General features: G+C 32.7%; 1 protein-coding gene across 1 annotated transcript; it reads left to right on the plus strand.

Annotated features, from left to right (window-relative positions):
* The first annotated feature begins 1,635 nt into the window (after positions 1-1,635).
* On the plus strand, positions 1,636-5,295 carry LOC137741151 (transcription factor JUNGBRUNNEN 1). Its single transcript, XM_068480954.2, has 3 exons — positions 1,636-1,919; positions 2,972-3,285; positions 4,669-5,295. The coding sequence occupies exons 1-3, from the start codon at positions 1,718-1,720 to the stop codon at positions 5,080-5,082; spliced, it is 930 nt and encodes a 309-aa protein (XP_068337055.1). The 5' UTR covers positions 1,636-1,717; the 3' UTR covers positions 5,083-5,295.
* Positions 5,296-15,395: the final 10,100 nt, after the last annotated feature.

The raw sequence follows: 15,395 nt of genomic DNA on the forward strand, positions 1-15,395 counted from the left end.
ACCGTGTATGTATTTGCTACAATAGGTTGACTAAACGACCTTAGTTTTAATTTATTTTTTACAGAGATGATCTTTACAGTTGTGATTCATAATATGAACGGTTCTGATCATAAGCACAGAGCTTTGTGATTAAAACACTAAGAATTTTGAGTAAGAATTCCTACTCTTCTTTGAGTTGTGATTAAAACACAAAGAATTTTGAGTAAGAATTCATACTCTTCTTTGAGTAGCCAAGTATTATTCCTTAAGATGGGGAAATCGCGAAGTTTATTTAGTGATAAAAAGTATGAATAATAACAACTCCATAGTTACTTTCACATACAACCTCAAACCCTGTCATCATAAAAAGAGAACAGCGTATTATGAGCTCAAAACGAATGTCGTGACTTGTTGGTTTAAAAAATTTATTATATGTATTTAGAAAATTAACATTAAGATGAAAGAAACATAATTATATCGTCCAAATGTGTCTAACTTGACAACGGCCTGAGCTGTATAGGAGGGCACATAAATAAAGGTAATGCTAAAGATATCAAATTTGTAGATAAAATTTACAAACTAAATAACATATCACCAATAAGAAATAAACACTTTAATCAATACTTAAATAACAATTCAATCTCAACTTCTATGTTATTTAGTTTATAAAATTTTATCTATAAATTTAATCCTCCTAAAATTACTCTATAAATAATTCTCTTTGATGCATTAAAATGGGTCAATATAAATTCTAGAAGAAATAGATATATATGGTAGATTTTTAAATGTCTCCTCTCATCAATAATTAGTCTTTCACCAAGCTTCTGGTTAGATCTAATTAATGGTCCCAATGCAAGAGGAAAGGTACGTGGCCTATTTAGTCAAAGGTGATGCCCACGCAGGTGGACTTTATACTATTGCTATATCATCCATACTACCAAATTTCAAAATATCGTACATCACATGTTTCTTTACTTATCATGATGTATTAACCTTTTCAAGCTTACTGATGGAGGAGGATGTAGATGTAGCGTGTTCTTTGCATCGTGACGTCATTAATAATTAATATAAGATTATGAGAAGAGAATGTTATACTTTAAGATAAATTAATAGTTTAAGAAATTACGATAAAGTGCAGTTTAGTGAATCGGTGAAAACAATCTTATATTTTAAGATACATTAATAAGACGTTCCAATAGCTTGTAGTGCAGTGAATCGATTTCATGAAAGTCTTTTCTTTTATTCATGAGTTACTAGTAATGAATCCCGTCTTCACTTTGTTCCGCAAACACACAATTAGTCACACATAATCAGTACGTAAGACTTGACTAAAAGAAACAAAGATAAAGTTGTACTTAGGGTCAAAGGCTGGAAAGGTGGAGCTCAATCGAAACCCTATATGCATGTGTGGACAGAGTTACATACGGGCCAGCAAAGCTACTTCCTTCCAAGACCTCTTTTACGAATCAGCATATGATGACTTGACCATGGCAATGACCGCTTGAGACATTATAATTATAATATTCTTGGATTTCATTATTTAAAATTTGTGTGGGCTGAAAAAAAAAAAACAATTATTGTTCTATATATAACTAGCTAAGCGCAGAGAAAAATAATAGAATTGTGAGAGAGAGAGAGAGAGAGAGAGAGCTAAGCGCAGAGAAAAATAATAGAATTGTGTGTGTGTGAGAGAGAGAGAGAGAGAGAGAGAGAGAGAGAGAGAGAGAGAGAGAGAGATATGGAGGTGACAAAGGCGGTGAGATATTCATCAGAAAAGGTTGAGGATGAAGAGGAAGTGATGCTTCCAGGGTTTAGATTTTATCCAACAGATGAGGAGCTTGTTGGGTTTTATCTAAAGAGGAAGGTGGAGAAGAGAGCCATTCGTATGGAACTCATCAAACAGATTGATATCTACAAATATGATCCTTGGGATCTCCCAAGTAAGACCCCTCAAGGCTCCAGATGTTTAGTTAATTAATTTGAGTTAATTAGTTCACATGTTTACTGATGGTATATATATCTTGGCATCTTACTATACTAAAATATTTTGAAAACTAATACCTATATACAACTAGTATATATAAGCGATACAGAAATTAATATAAGAACTACGTACGGAATATTTAAAATTATAGGTCTAGGGTTCAGGTTAAATTCCAAAGTAAACTAGTGATGCGTTCTTTCAAGGTTAGTATGAGATTGAACTAGCTTAATTAGCTTATAGTAATTAGGAGAGTAGGATTTTTAAAACTGGTTATCATTCTTATGCGGAGAAATATTTATGTTGTGTGAGTCGCCTATAAAGCATGACGCCAGATACTAATTAATACAAACACTTGGAGATCGCAATAAAATGCTCAAGGCTATATGAAAAATCTTGGTTATGATTAAGGAAACTTCTCAATCTAAAAAGTTTTGTGCCTCTATCATGAGTAATGTTATTCATACCATGTTTTCATACCACCTTAAGTGACATTTGATGTGGACAACGACATCATTTGAATTAATTATATTTTTAAATTTAGTTCATTATTTAATAAACTAATAATTAAGAAAAATTAGTTAATTAAATGATGATTATGATATGCGAGGAGTCTTTCTCCTTCCTTTCCTTGGGTTTTGCAAATTTTTCAAATGATGTGGTTGTCCACATCAGATGTCATCTAAGATGGTATAGAAATATGATATAAAAATATGGTGAGAATAACATTACTCTTTTATCATATGCTCAAAGTTATAAAAAGTTGTGTCCCACTATTCATTAAGAAAACTTATCAATTCTAATTCTTCTTAGAATGTTAGGATTAATTAAAAGGAATAAATTTATTTCATGTACAGTCCTCTTTTAATCATGTCAAAATGAAAAATCATTCACCTCTGCCTTTATATACCAACACACACACACACACACAACACTAGTACTCAAGCGTCAAGCGTAAACATGCATTTCGTCCATTGACTTAATGAATCTCCTTTTCCGGTAACAATGAAGAAGCTAGCAGCGTGGGGGACAATGAGTGCTACTTCTTTTGCAGAAGAGGAAGAAAATATAGGAACAGTGTAAGACCTAACAGAGTCACTGGTTCTGGATTTTGGAAAGCCACTGGGATTGACAAGCCTATAAATTCAGTTAAAGATCCCCTCGAGTGCATTGGCCTCAAGAAATCATTAGTCTACTACCGTGGGAGTGCTGGCAAAGGCACCAAAACTGATTGGATGATGAATGAGTTTCGCCTTCCTCCTAATGGCCATGGCAAAAATGCCAAGTTCCTAAAGGCCAAAGTCGACGTTACACAAGAAGAAGCTGTAAGTTTCTTATAATTCTTATGCTTTTTATAATTATTTGAGAACCCAATCTATGTGTTAATTTTCATGCCATGTTGACAATAGTCGAGTTGGATTAAAGAATTTGGGGAGTCTAATAACACTTTTATTTAACCATTTTTAGTATAATTACGTGAAGAGTAAATTGTAACAATGTCTCTCAACTTTAACCCAATTGGAGCAAATGGTTCCTCAACTAAAAATTCATTACCATTGGTCCCTCAACTCATCAAAACGTGCAACTATGGTCCTTTTCATCAACTCCGTTAGAACTTCCGTCAAAATGAGTCACCTTTCATACACATTAGGCTAAATCAAGCGGCAAATATGGAAAATTAAATAAGAAAAATTGTATCAATAGTCTCTCAATTTTAACCCAACTAGAGAAATGATCCCCCAACTTTAACACAATTGGAGCATTGGTCTCTGAACTCTAACCCAATTGTAGCAATAGTCCTTCCAAAATAACTCATTTTGACGAAATTGAAGAAAATGGTCATAGCTAGATGTTTTGATGAGTTGAGAAACGAATGGTAATGAATTTTTAGTTGAGGGACTATTGCTTCAATTTGATTAAAGTTGAGGAATCATTTCTACAATTTACTCTTATGTGAAAGTTTAGTATTTTGTAAGCCAATTACATAGAGCCACATGTATGTAGGTTGGGGGGAGATGGCCACTTCCAGTCTGAATGTACATTCGCCACTACATGTTGATGGCTAGTGTAGTTAGAATTATTATCCTATAAATGTAGGGAAAGCATAGTATTTGCATTACCCTTGGGGGAAATCCTCCACTTGCAAATAATGCATCTTCATCGTAAAAAGTTTATAATCGGAATCGTTCAATCTCTTAGTTTTTTTTTGAAGATCATCCCTGTAATAAAATCATTCTAATTGAATATTGTTCAATCTCTTAATCCTTATTTGATGAGCATCCAATCATTCGAATTTGGACATTGTTTAGTATGTCATACACCGCATATATACGCGTTCATGCTATATAAATTAACTTATCAATATATTTTCTATATAAACACAGATTATATGTACCTTTGTGAAGTGGAAGTCCAAATACAAACATCAATTATATATCATGACCCATGATAAGATAGTTGCTTACTGATTGTAAATATATGAAATTCCCACTTCAGCTGAGATTGAAAAAAAAATTGGAATATCAGTTGCTGCGCTCCCCTAGAAGTATACTGTCCTTTGGTTTTGATGTTCTATTATGCAATTTTGCATCATACTTGGAGTTGCGTATCCTTAAGTTGCCTTTTTCTTTAATTAGTACTGTCTTCTCATGCATAGAAAGTGGTCCAAAACTAATTACAACGTACAATTACGTGAATATGATTTGCAGGAGGTCTGGACACTCTGCCGAATTTTCAAACGAATCCCATCTTATAAAAAGTACACACCAGACTTCAAAGAATCCACGACCAGACAAAACCCTACCGATTCAAGTTCTAAAACATGCAGCTTCGAATCTGGGATCTACTGCAGTGAGCTACACGTCGGTCTCGAAGATTCGGTCTTTCAACGCATTGAAAGATCAAAACCAATTCATGTGGATGAACAAGTTGACGAAACAAATCACTGGCTTGGAGGGGAGTTGGACCCTATCTATGACCCAACTCATTTTGCAACAACTTATTCAAGCTTTAGGAACCCGAGCGACGGCGATTTCTTTACTAATGGAAACTGGGATGAGCTGAGACCAGTGGTTCAGCTGGCTGTTGATCCATCGTCCCAAGTTTATGACTGTAGAATGTAGATAGGCTAGGTATACTTGGAGGGCTAGTGTGCACTTGGAAGCTTCGTTAATTTCTTTCTGCTGTTCCTTTCCTTTCTTTCCTGTGGGCCTTTTTTTTTGGTCTCATGGTACGCAGTAGGTACATGAACTTGGTTATATACTGTAATAACATTGTACCGACTGTCATATATAAATAAGGGGCGTTTTGATATAAGCACCTCAAATTTGATTAAACATTCTTTTACATTTTTTTCTTTTGAAAATTGTTATTGGCATTCTAAAAATCTCATTCTATACTCCAAACTTTCTATATTTGGAAAGAAAAATACACTTATGAGGAGTGTAGAATAAGATTTTTGGAGTGCTAATAACACTTTTTTTTTTTTTTTTTTTTTACAATTTTATTTAGAGGTACGTTTGATTACCTATAATATAAGTACATTTGGTTTTATGGTATATTTGGATTTCTGATACATTTTGTTTCTTAGTACATTGAGAGTCTAAACGTAGGTTTTAAATACATTTTTATGAAAGTATTAATGACTTATTAATAACCTTTTTTAATGAAGGTAGAGAATAATTAAATATAATAACAGAAATAAAAGTTACTTTTTTAGTTATAATGAAGAATTAATTAAATTAATTTAATAAAACCACAAATTAAAAATTTCTAGATTGTAGAAAATTAGTTGTTAGCTAACTTAAGTGGATACTAGCGTATATATGGGCGCACACACAAAGTGTGTGAGAAAATTTTTTATTTTTGTTTTTGAAATAGATTGTGACATCCCACATCGCCCAGGGGAGTGATCCTTAAATGTATATTCCCATCCCTACATAGCACGAGGCCTTTTGGGAGCTCACTGGCTTCGGGTTCCATGAGAACTTCGAAGTTAAGCGAGAAGGAGGCTAGAGTAATCCCATGAAGGGTGACCCACTAGGAAGTTGCTCGTGAGTTCCCAAAAACAAAATCATGAGGGAATGGTAAGCCCAAAGCGGACAATATCGTGCTATGGTGGAGGGAAGTTCTCGTGTGAGTTCCCAGAAACAAAACCGTGAGGGCGTGGTCGGAGTCCAAAGTGGACAATATCGTGCTACGATGGTGGAGTGGGCCCGGGAAGTGATCCGTCTCGGGCCAGGATATGACATAGAAGGAGAGAGGAAGAGAGTGATAGAGAATGTGGGAGTGAGAAGGATTTTTTTTTTAATTTTTTTTAATTAGAGATATGTTAGGATTACATGTAGGTGAGGCTTTGAAAAAAAAAACAACAAAATTTGGTTGTGTGAAATTACATTTCTGCACCATATTTCTTATTTATGTTTTGTTTTAATTAGATGGCTAAACTGGTAATTTCATAGGATTTTAGTTGACAATGAGTTTTTTATTAATTAGTAGAGATATATAAAATAAATAGAAAAATGCTGAGTTGACAATTGATCAAAGCATCTTAATCAAATTTTGTAAATGGATAGTTTGGATGCGGTCCCTAATTCCTAACATTCTTTGACTAAAACCTTAATTGTAATGAAAGTTTGATCAAAGTCCATTGACTTTGTACACCTCATTATTTTACTATTAGTATTTATATTTGAGAATTGTTATTAGCACTCCAAAAATCTCATTCTACACTCCTCACAAGTGTATTTTTCTTTCTAATTATAGAAAGTTTGGAGTGCCAAATGAGATTTTTGGAGTGCTAATAACAGTTCCCTTATATTTTTATAGTTTTGACATTAATTGTTTGATATTTTATGAGATTTATAATCCTATAAATTTAAAATCCCTCATTATAATACTATTAGAAACGGCTACAACAAAAAAATTTCAAACATTTTGATTGAATAAATGGATAAAACTATGTAACAATAAGAAATAATAAATGGCAAAAGAATGTTTCTATAGTGTTAAAAAAATTGATACGTTTTACCAAAAAAAAAAAAATTGATACATTTCACATATAACAAATGGTACATTAATAAAGAAGAATGGGTACATTATAAATAAATTAGGGTACAAATAAAAGATAAAAAATTATGAGTACAAATGAAATTTTAAAAAATATGGGCGCACAAAGAAATTAGGGGCTTTTAGATCCAGGTCCAAAAACATAGATGGTTTTTAGGAGTGAGTCCAATTACCCAATTATATGTATATAAATACTCATTTTATATTTTCTAAAAATATTAAAAATCAATTAAAATCTTCTAATATTATGAATTTTCAACCCCAAAAAATATAATTAATATCTTATAACAAAAAAATAATATATTGACATAAATCTATCTGAAAATCATTCTACCCTAACTCAAGTAACAAATATCTGAATGTATATCATACCTATAAGTAAGATATGAAACTTAACTAAAAGGTAGAAAAAACATAATATATCTACAAGCAAGACACATGAATCTTACTTGATTATAAAAAAGAATCTGTCATATAGGTAGATAAATATAATTAACCTGTGATATAGGTTGATTATAAAAATAAAAAAGAAAATCTATAAATGGGGTTTAAAACGGGATAAAGAACAAGAAAGAACGAAAAACAATAAATAATCAAAGAGATAATTGGGAAGAAATTTGATTTTTATAATAAATCTTATCATTTAAGAGATAATTATTGATAATAAAATAATAAGATTTAAGGAATTGGACTTATTCTAATAAATTGGACTATTCCTATGGCTAAAAAAATTGGACCTATATCAAGTTTCCCCAATAAATTAATACATGGGTACAAGTTAAAACTAAAAAGAAAATACTACAAATTAAAAAAAAAAGTCTCAAATTAAAAATGGGTACAAACGAAAAATATAAATATATGATACAAAGTTTAGCCATAAAACATAAATATACCATATGTAATTTTTCTATCATTGATTAATTATAAAATGACTTAAAAAAATATGGGCACAAAAAGAAATTAATATATGGGTACAAATTAAAACTGAAAGGAAAACTGGTACCAATTAAAAAAGATTTGCAAATTAAAAATGGCTACAAACTAAAAATAAAAATATGTGATAAAAAATTTAGCCCTAAGTATAAATATACTAATTGTAACATTTTTAACACTAAATGAATATATTTAGAAATAAAAAATATTTTATTATTGAAATAATTAATGATGTTATTAATACCCAAGGACCTTGATCAAAAATTGAAAAAGAATAAGGTTTTAATTAATGGAGTCTCAAAATAAAGGATGTCAACCTAATTTCTCATTTTGTAAACCAACATATGTTTAGTCTAAACAAGTTGGAAAAAATGTAAGGAATTCCAATTAATCCTATAAATAAAGAGTAATCCTACACTTACCCTCTATTTGTACAATCTCTCTAATAAATGGGCACACAACACATTTGAAGTTTCATCTCTATTAAAGAGATAGTACAAGTAGATAATAAAAATAATATTTTTCATAAATAAATAAGAATGTATACTTTTCCACCTTATATAATTTGTCAAATCAAATACTTGATTGTTCAATAAAACTGAATGAAGTTTTCCATACAAGTTAGTTTAAGTTTACAAGCCAATGTTCTGATCAACAGTAACTTTCAAGAGAGATTCAAACTTGAGCACAAGATCTATATTCATTAGTACTATCATAGCAATATATCCATGAAGCCACCCTCCGTTTTGGCTAATATTTAAGAGCATGATGGTCCCCATTACTTGAATGGAAGGATCGAGTTGATCGAACTGGATGCCTCACGATCACCCTTTTCAGATACGGGGCTCATGAAGGGAATGAACAGCTGCAAGAAAGGATCTGTAGTTCGTACGATTCATGTGAAGTCACGTGATTATACTTTGATAAACAAGGGAGGGAATAGAAACCATGTTGAATTTCAAGTTTTCTGCAGCACCTTTGGCAGTGTACGTAGCCCCGGTTTTTCAGAGTCCCGCAGTTTTCAGGTCAAAACTAAGTTACAATCCGTGAAAATTTCCAATTCGTTTACTTGGTGGAGGACTTAGGAGGACTGAGGAGCATGCCTGCGGTGATTGGATTGGGCTTTTGTTTGTTAGGCCAATGTTTTGGCTCACTCAATTTTAGCCCATATTTAAGTGACTGTGTGCCAATTTTGGTGTAATTTTTATGTGAGTTTGAGGATTTGAATTTAAGTACCAAATTTTTATGTAACTTCGAATTAAATGGAATAATAAATAAGTTAAGTTCAAGTTAAAACTTGAAGTAGAAAGCAACTAGTGAAATTAAAAAGTTACATCCAAAAACCAAAATAACAAGTTACAAATTATAACCCAAATAAAATAATAAGTTACAAACAAAAAAATAACACTAATATATTATATACTCATAATAAGAAGAAGAATGATGATGATGATGATGATGATGATGATGAAGTAGTAGTAGTAATAATAATAATAATAATAATTTTGGTTTGTTTTGATAAAACCGAACCTCCCAAGTTTGCTTATTAAAACTGAACCGAAAAGTTCAGTAATTTTTAGTTTTTGTAAATTTTAGGTTCGGTTCAATTTTGGTATTTAGTTTAGAAAATGCATGTCCTAATTGTACCATGTAATGCGAAAAGAAAAAAAAAATCATGAAAATGGCTTCTAGCTCAACTGGTTAAAAACATTCACTCTATGTCTCAAGGTCCCCAGTTTCATTTTCCTCCCTCAATATCGTATGTGTGTGTGTGTGTATCATGGAACGATTCTCAGAAAAGAGAAGACAAAGAAAGGTAATAGATTAAATGAAGCTAGCAAGTTGGAACAAAATTCAGATGTCATGCATAAATTTTCACTTTAGCTTCTTTACAGAAATAAGACAGAAAAGATAGTTGAGGGAGAACGGGACAAGCTCCACACATAAAATTTCCATCTCAGTATAAGATCTCTGATAAAAAGGATTGGAGTACAAGATTATATGAAGACAATCAGGAGGATTCTTTTATGTGCTCAGCCAGATCACATGGAACTCATTACACACAAAGATTCTCGACACAACGCGCCGGTTGATAAACCCTCGTATGATTGAATCTTTGCTGCATTGGGAAGCTCCTTCTTCAGGTTTTTAAGAAGGGAAATAATAAATTTATTGGAGCAGTGCTTTAAAAGAAAGTTTCTGGGTTGCACCAATCTTGCCAATGCAACCTTCGCCATGTCAACATTGCTTTTTTTTTTTTTTTTGGTAAATTACATAAAACTACCTCAACTATTGAGTCAATCACAGTTTCATACTTTATCTTTAAAACATTTCAATGTCATACCTTATAGTCAAATTTGTTGCAATATTATACCTTCCGTCAGTTTGTCTGTCAATTACCCCTTAAATGCTACTATTAAAAAGTAATTAAATATTTAAAAACTAAAAAATAAAATCATTTAATTATTATTTTTTAAATGAGGACCCACCCCTACAAACCCATCACCCATTCACCCGTGTCTCCTCCTCCTCCTCCACAAAACTACCTCACTTTCTTCTCCAGTTCACCCGCGTCCCGCTGCCGCTATCTTCCTTCTCAAACCCTCCTCAGCAACCACCACCACTATTACCCAACGACGTCATCATACTCCTCCTCCTCCTCAGCTCAAACATAATGGGAAAAAAAAATACTATCCTCTTCCCACCCTAAATCCACCACCATGAACTCAAGCCGAGCTCTCCGACCTCGTGCACTGGAAGCTCGCCCATGCAAATGGCTACCATTGTTGCCACAGTTTGAAAAATCTGAACCGGCGAACCCAAGGCTGCATCTCTGGAACCTTACTCCTCTCGATCCGGTCACGGCCTACGACCCACCACTTCAGATTGCAACGACGCCGTTCTGAGGCGTCGTCTTCCTTGATTACTCTGCCTCCCTCAGTTGCGCTTGAACCACTATCTCACTATTTTCCGGTGAGATCGATAAGATTTAGAGATTCTTGAAGAATCTCGTATGGGACTGGACACCCTCTTCGTCGCTCTCATCATCGAAGTCGGAGCAAACCCACATGCGGGTTTTGTGGTTGGGGTAGCGATCAATAATGGTGAAATTTGATAAATTAGGGATTTCAGCTTGTTGGGATTTCTGAATTTTTTGTAAGGATGTGAAATTGGTGTTGCTTTTACTTTGTTTGATGGATTTGGATAAACAAAACAAATTGCCTGCATATTCTAATAAATTGCTTTGTGTGGGATTTTGTTTTTGTTGCTTCATTATGTTAAGATGAGGAGGAGGAGGAGGAGGAGGAGTATGACGACGTCGTTGGGTAGTAGAGGTGGTGGTTGCTGCTAGGGATTGTTGGAGCAATATTAGAAAATATGAAAATAACGCAAGAATTACAATAATAATAACCATAAAGAAATTCACAACATCAATTATGTATGAAATTAATATAAACAACAAAAGAGAAAGTTAGTAAAACTGACAAACTTGGAAATTAAGACTTGCATAAATGCAATGTCCCAAAGACAGAATTTCGCTCCTACTCTTGTGCTTGTAGTTCGGTAAGCGTCCGTCTCCCAGGATTCAACAATCTATAATCCGAAGTCAAAACACTTCAATCTTCGGACTCTGGCGAACTTTATATATTCCGTACTCTCAAGACACAATTCGGAATTTGACACACGAAGCATGAGAGCAACAAAGTGGGGAAACCCTATTTCTCAAGAGTAAAAATGAACTCTAACTTTCTATATTTAATACCAATGGTTTCATGGGTTTATATAAAATTCAATTTCTACTTATTAAAGAGATGTAACTTTTCATCTATAAGTATACATCATTTATCAAAGGAATACACCTAAACAGCATAACCTTTCTAAGAAATTGGTTAACACTATTTTTTTATGCAGTTGTTAAAATTATATATTACAATATTTCATATTATAATATATAATTTCCAACAATCCCCTACATGAATGAAAAATTAGGAAGAATTTGAGAGTACAAGCGGACAAAACATGCATCGGGAGAAGTGTCTTTTGGACTTGAACCTACCTTAGTGAATACTTATCGGATTTACTTGGTGGTGCTGTAGATGTGGAAGATCTTGAACTGTTCACCGCAGCAGTAAACCGAGACAATAAGTAACACACATCACTTATCCTAATATATTACGGTTCATACGATTGTGTTCATTTTGGTCTTGAACAAATCTCGAATTCATGAGAGCTTAGAGAATTTAGTCATCTCATTCTCATAGAAGCGACTCACTTCTACTCTCACATAAGTGACCATTGATTAAGAATAGTCTACTATATTCCTCTTATTTATAAGATATCACTGTCATTAAGTATAAATATACATCCTAAAACTTCTGTAGACAACACACTTCTTCCACCATATGAATGAGATATGTAGTGTGTTTAATTTCTTTGAATCATGCCCAACCAGTTTGCCTATTGAACTTAAACCATGGGATCTCCAATCAACTAAGTTAGGTTTCCGCCTGACTGATTCATTAGTTATGTTGGCTTTAGCCTCATTCCCCTCGATGGTCAACTTACTCTCTAGTCAAACCTTTAATAATTGGTACCATTTAGGTTGACTATCTTGAATGGTGCATACAATCCGTCTTATGAAATTATATTTTATACGAGAATAGTTGATTTACAATGTCAAGTCCTCAACCGTACATGTTGGGACTTTAGTTAGTAATTTGCTAACACTTGGGCATACTCCCCACATTTAAGGTACTTGTAAGAAGGTCTCTAACTCTTTATACCTTAAAGTTACTTATTATAAGAGATAATTGCTTTTATTCTCTCTCTTTTAATAAACAAAGTACTCTTTACAATTTGGACATCGTGTTTAGCCCTTACTCGGCTAAATTATCACAAAGTACATTTATCTAGCCTTAAGGCTATAATCAATTCCATTATAGATTATGCCTTTGTATATCCACCTATATGTACTTTGACTTTATGTTATCAAAATTCATAACATGTCCATCCATATTCCTTGCTTAATAAGCATCATCATCTCTAATTTAATTGTGTATGCTTACTCAATAAGAATCAATTTCAGTGCCCCATCATTCTTTGCAAAGGAATTGGCTTTGGTTTTATCCATGACTAACATGGCTTATGAGCAAAACTTATTTTTGTAGTTGCCTTCACATGTTATACTCATCATTCTATAGATGTTAATTCAATTAAATGAGTTTTTAGAGCATACAACCTTAACGTCATATCAGACTTCCAGGTTCTTATGTTTGCAGATGCCAAGCCACAACATTAAAGATTGCATCATGCTCGGCCAATTAATTGAGAAACAAAACTGACCGTTTAAGTTTCTCTATCATTGCCTTCAATCCTTCTTACATCCACAAGTTCTTTTGGCATTATATACTGACATAAGGAAATTATTTTCTTTCCCGAAGAAAGAACTTTGCATAGGGATATAAAGCAAATTTTTTATAGGCTTTGCCTTTGCCTTAACCGACACCTCTCTTTGAAAGAAAGAGTCAACACCTAACATGGTTTTGAATGGATATCTCACAAATAGTTATTGATTCTGCCCAAATAGTGAACTCATTCTTACGTACATGACTCTAAGGGTTGCAATCCTTATAAATACTCAAGAAGAATACTTTAATCACAGAAATATATGCCCAGTTATTGAGATGCATCATGGTCGTATAAATAAATCAATCCACATATAACTCGCACATTTGGTTGAATGGGAATGAATGCCTAGGCATGTAGAAAATTAATATTAATCTTTGAAATTAAGAAATTTATCCATAAGACATATCACACAAGTCATGCAATTCATGCTTTCAAGATAACTTGCAGACACATATAGACGTAAGCATGCATATACATACCAGATCCAAATTACCCAAGCAAACTGCTCACGTCTTTTTATCAAGTGATGCATTGCCCAGAAAGTTATAATTTTAAATTTTATCTTTTCAAAAAGAAACAAGCGGTTGATTGACACCGCTCCACATGGATAGTACCACAACATCATCCAACCTAATCATCAAGACTAAATCAGATATTAAAGTCTTGATTGCATCAATTCTAGGATTCACATCAAATACAACACAATATGTTGTCCAAGACTTTTAAAGCCACAACTTTAAACTCTCAATATGAGAATCACGAACATTCATATTTCCGATTGTTCTATAGAGATAAAAAATTTCTATCTTTACATTGTTGGAGCAATATTGGAAAATATGAAAATAAAGCAAGAATTACAATAATAATAATCATAAAGAAATTCACAACATCAATTATGTATGAGATTAATATAAACAACAAAAGAGAAAGTTAGAAAAATTGACAAACTTGGAGATTGAAGCTTGCATAAATGCACTGTCCTAAAGACAGAATTTCGCCCCTACTCTTGTGCTTGTAGTTCGGTATCCCAGGATTCAACAATCTATAATCCGAAGTCAAAGCACTTCAATTTTCAGACTCTTACGAACTTTATATATTCTGTACTCTCAAGACACGACTCATAATTTGAGACATGAAGCATGAGAGAAACAAATTGGAGAAACCCTATTTCTCACGAGTAAAAATTAACTCTAACTTTCTATATTTAATACCAATGATTTCATGGGTTTATATAAAATCCAATTTCTACTTATTAAAAAGATGTAACCTTTCATCTATAAATATACATCACTTATCAAGGGAATACACCTAAACAACATAACCTTTCTAAGAAATTGGTTAACACTATTTTTCATGCAATTATTAAAATTATATATTACAATATTTCATATTATAATATATAATTTCCAACAGGGGTTTGAGGAGGAAGACGTCGGCAGTGGGACGCCAGTGAACTGGGGAAGAAGGGTGAGGTAGTTTTTCGGAGGAGGATGAGGAGGGGGAGACATGGGTGGATGGGTGATGGGTTTGTAGGGATGGATCCCTCATTTAAAAAAATAATTAAATGATTTATTTTTTAGTTTTTAGATATTTAATTATTTTTTAATAGGAAGTAGGTTCTGCCTTAAGCCATGCATTTAGCAGAGGAATTGACAGATAAACTGACAAAATGTATGACATTGTAACAAATTTAAAGATGAGGTATGACATTAAAATGTTTTAAAGATGATGTATGAAACTGTGATTGACTTAATAATTGAGGTAATTTTAGGTAATTTATCCTTTTTTTTTTTTGTAGTGGATAGTTTAGCAACCAATAGTCTTAATTTAAATTTCGACAACTTTTACTTTGACAATCCTCCTTCCCAGTTAGATTTATGATTGAATAGTATTGTTTAGGCTATTAGCACTTAGCCTGGTTTTTCTACCAACAAAAATAAAGAAAACTAATGAAAAATAATTGAAAACTTTGAATTTTAATTATAAGGACAAAATAAAGGGTAAGGTAAATAGTATCATGATTGAC

The sequence above is a fragment of the Pyrus communis genome, chromosome 9 (assembly GCF_041283825.1).
Source record: "Pyrus communis isolate YQ-2024b chromosome 9, ASM4128382v1, whole genome shotgun sequence".
Lineage (NCBI taxonomy): Eukaryota > Viridiplantae > Streptophyta > Magnoliopsida > Rosales > Rosaceae > Pyrus > Pyrus communis.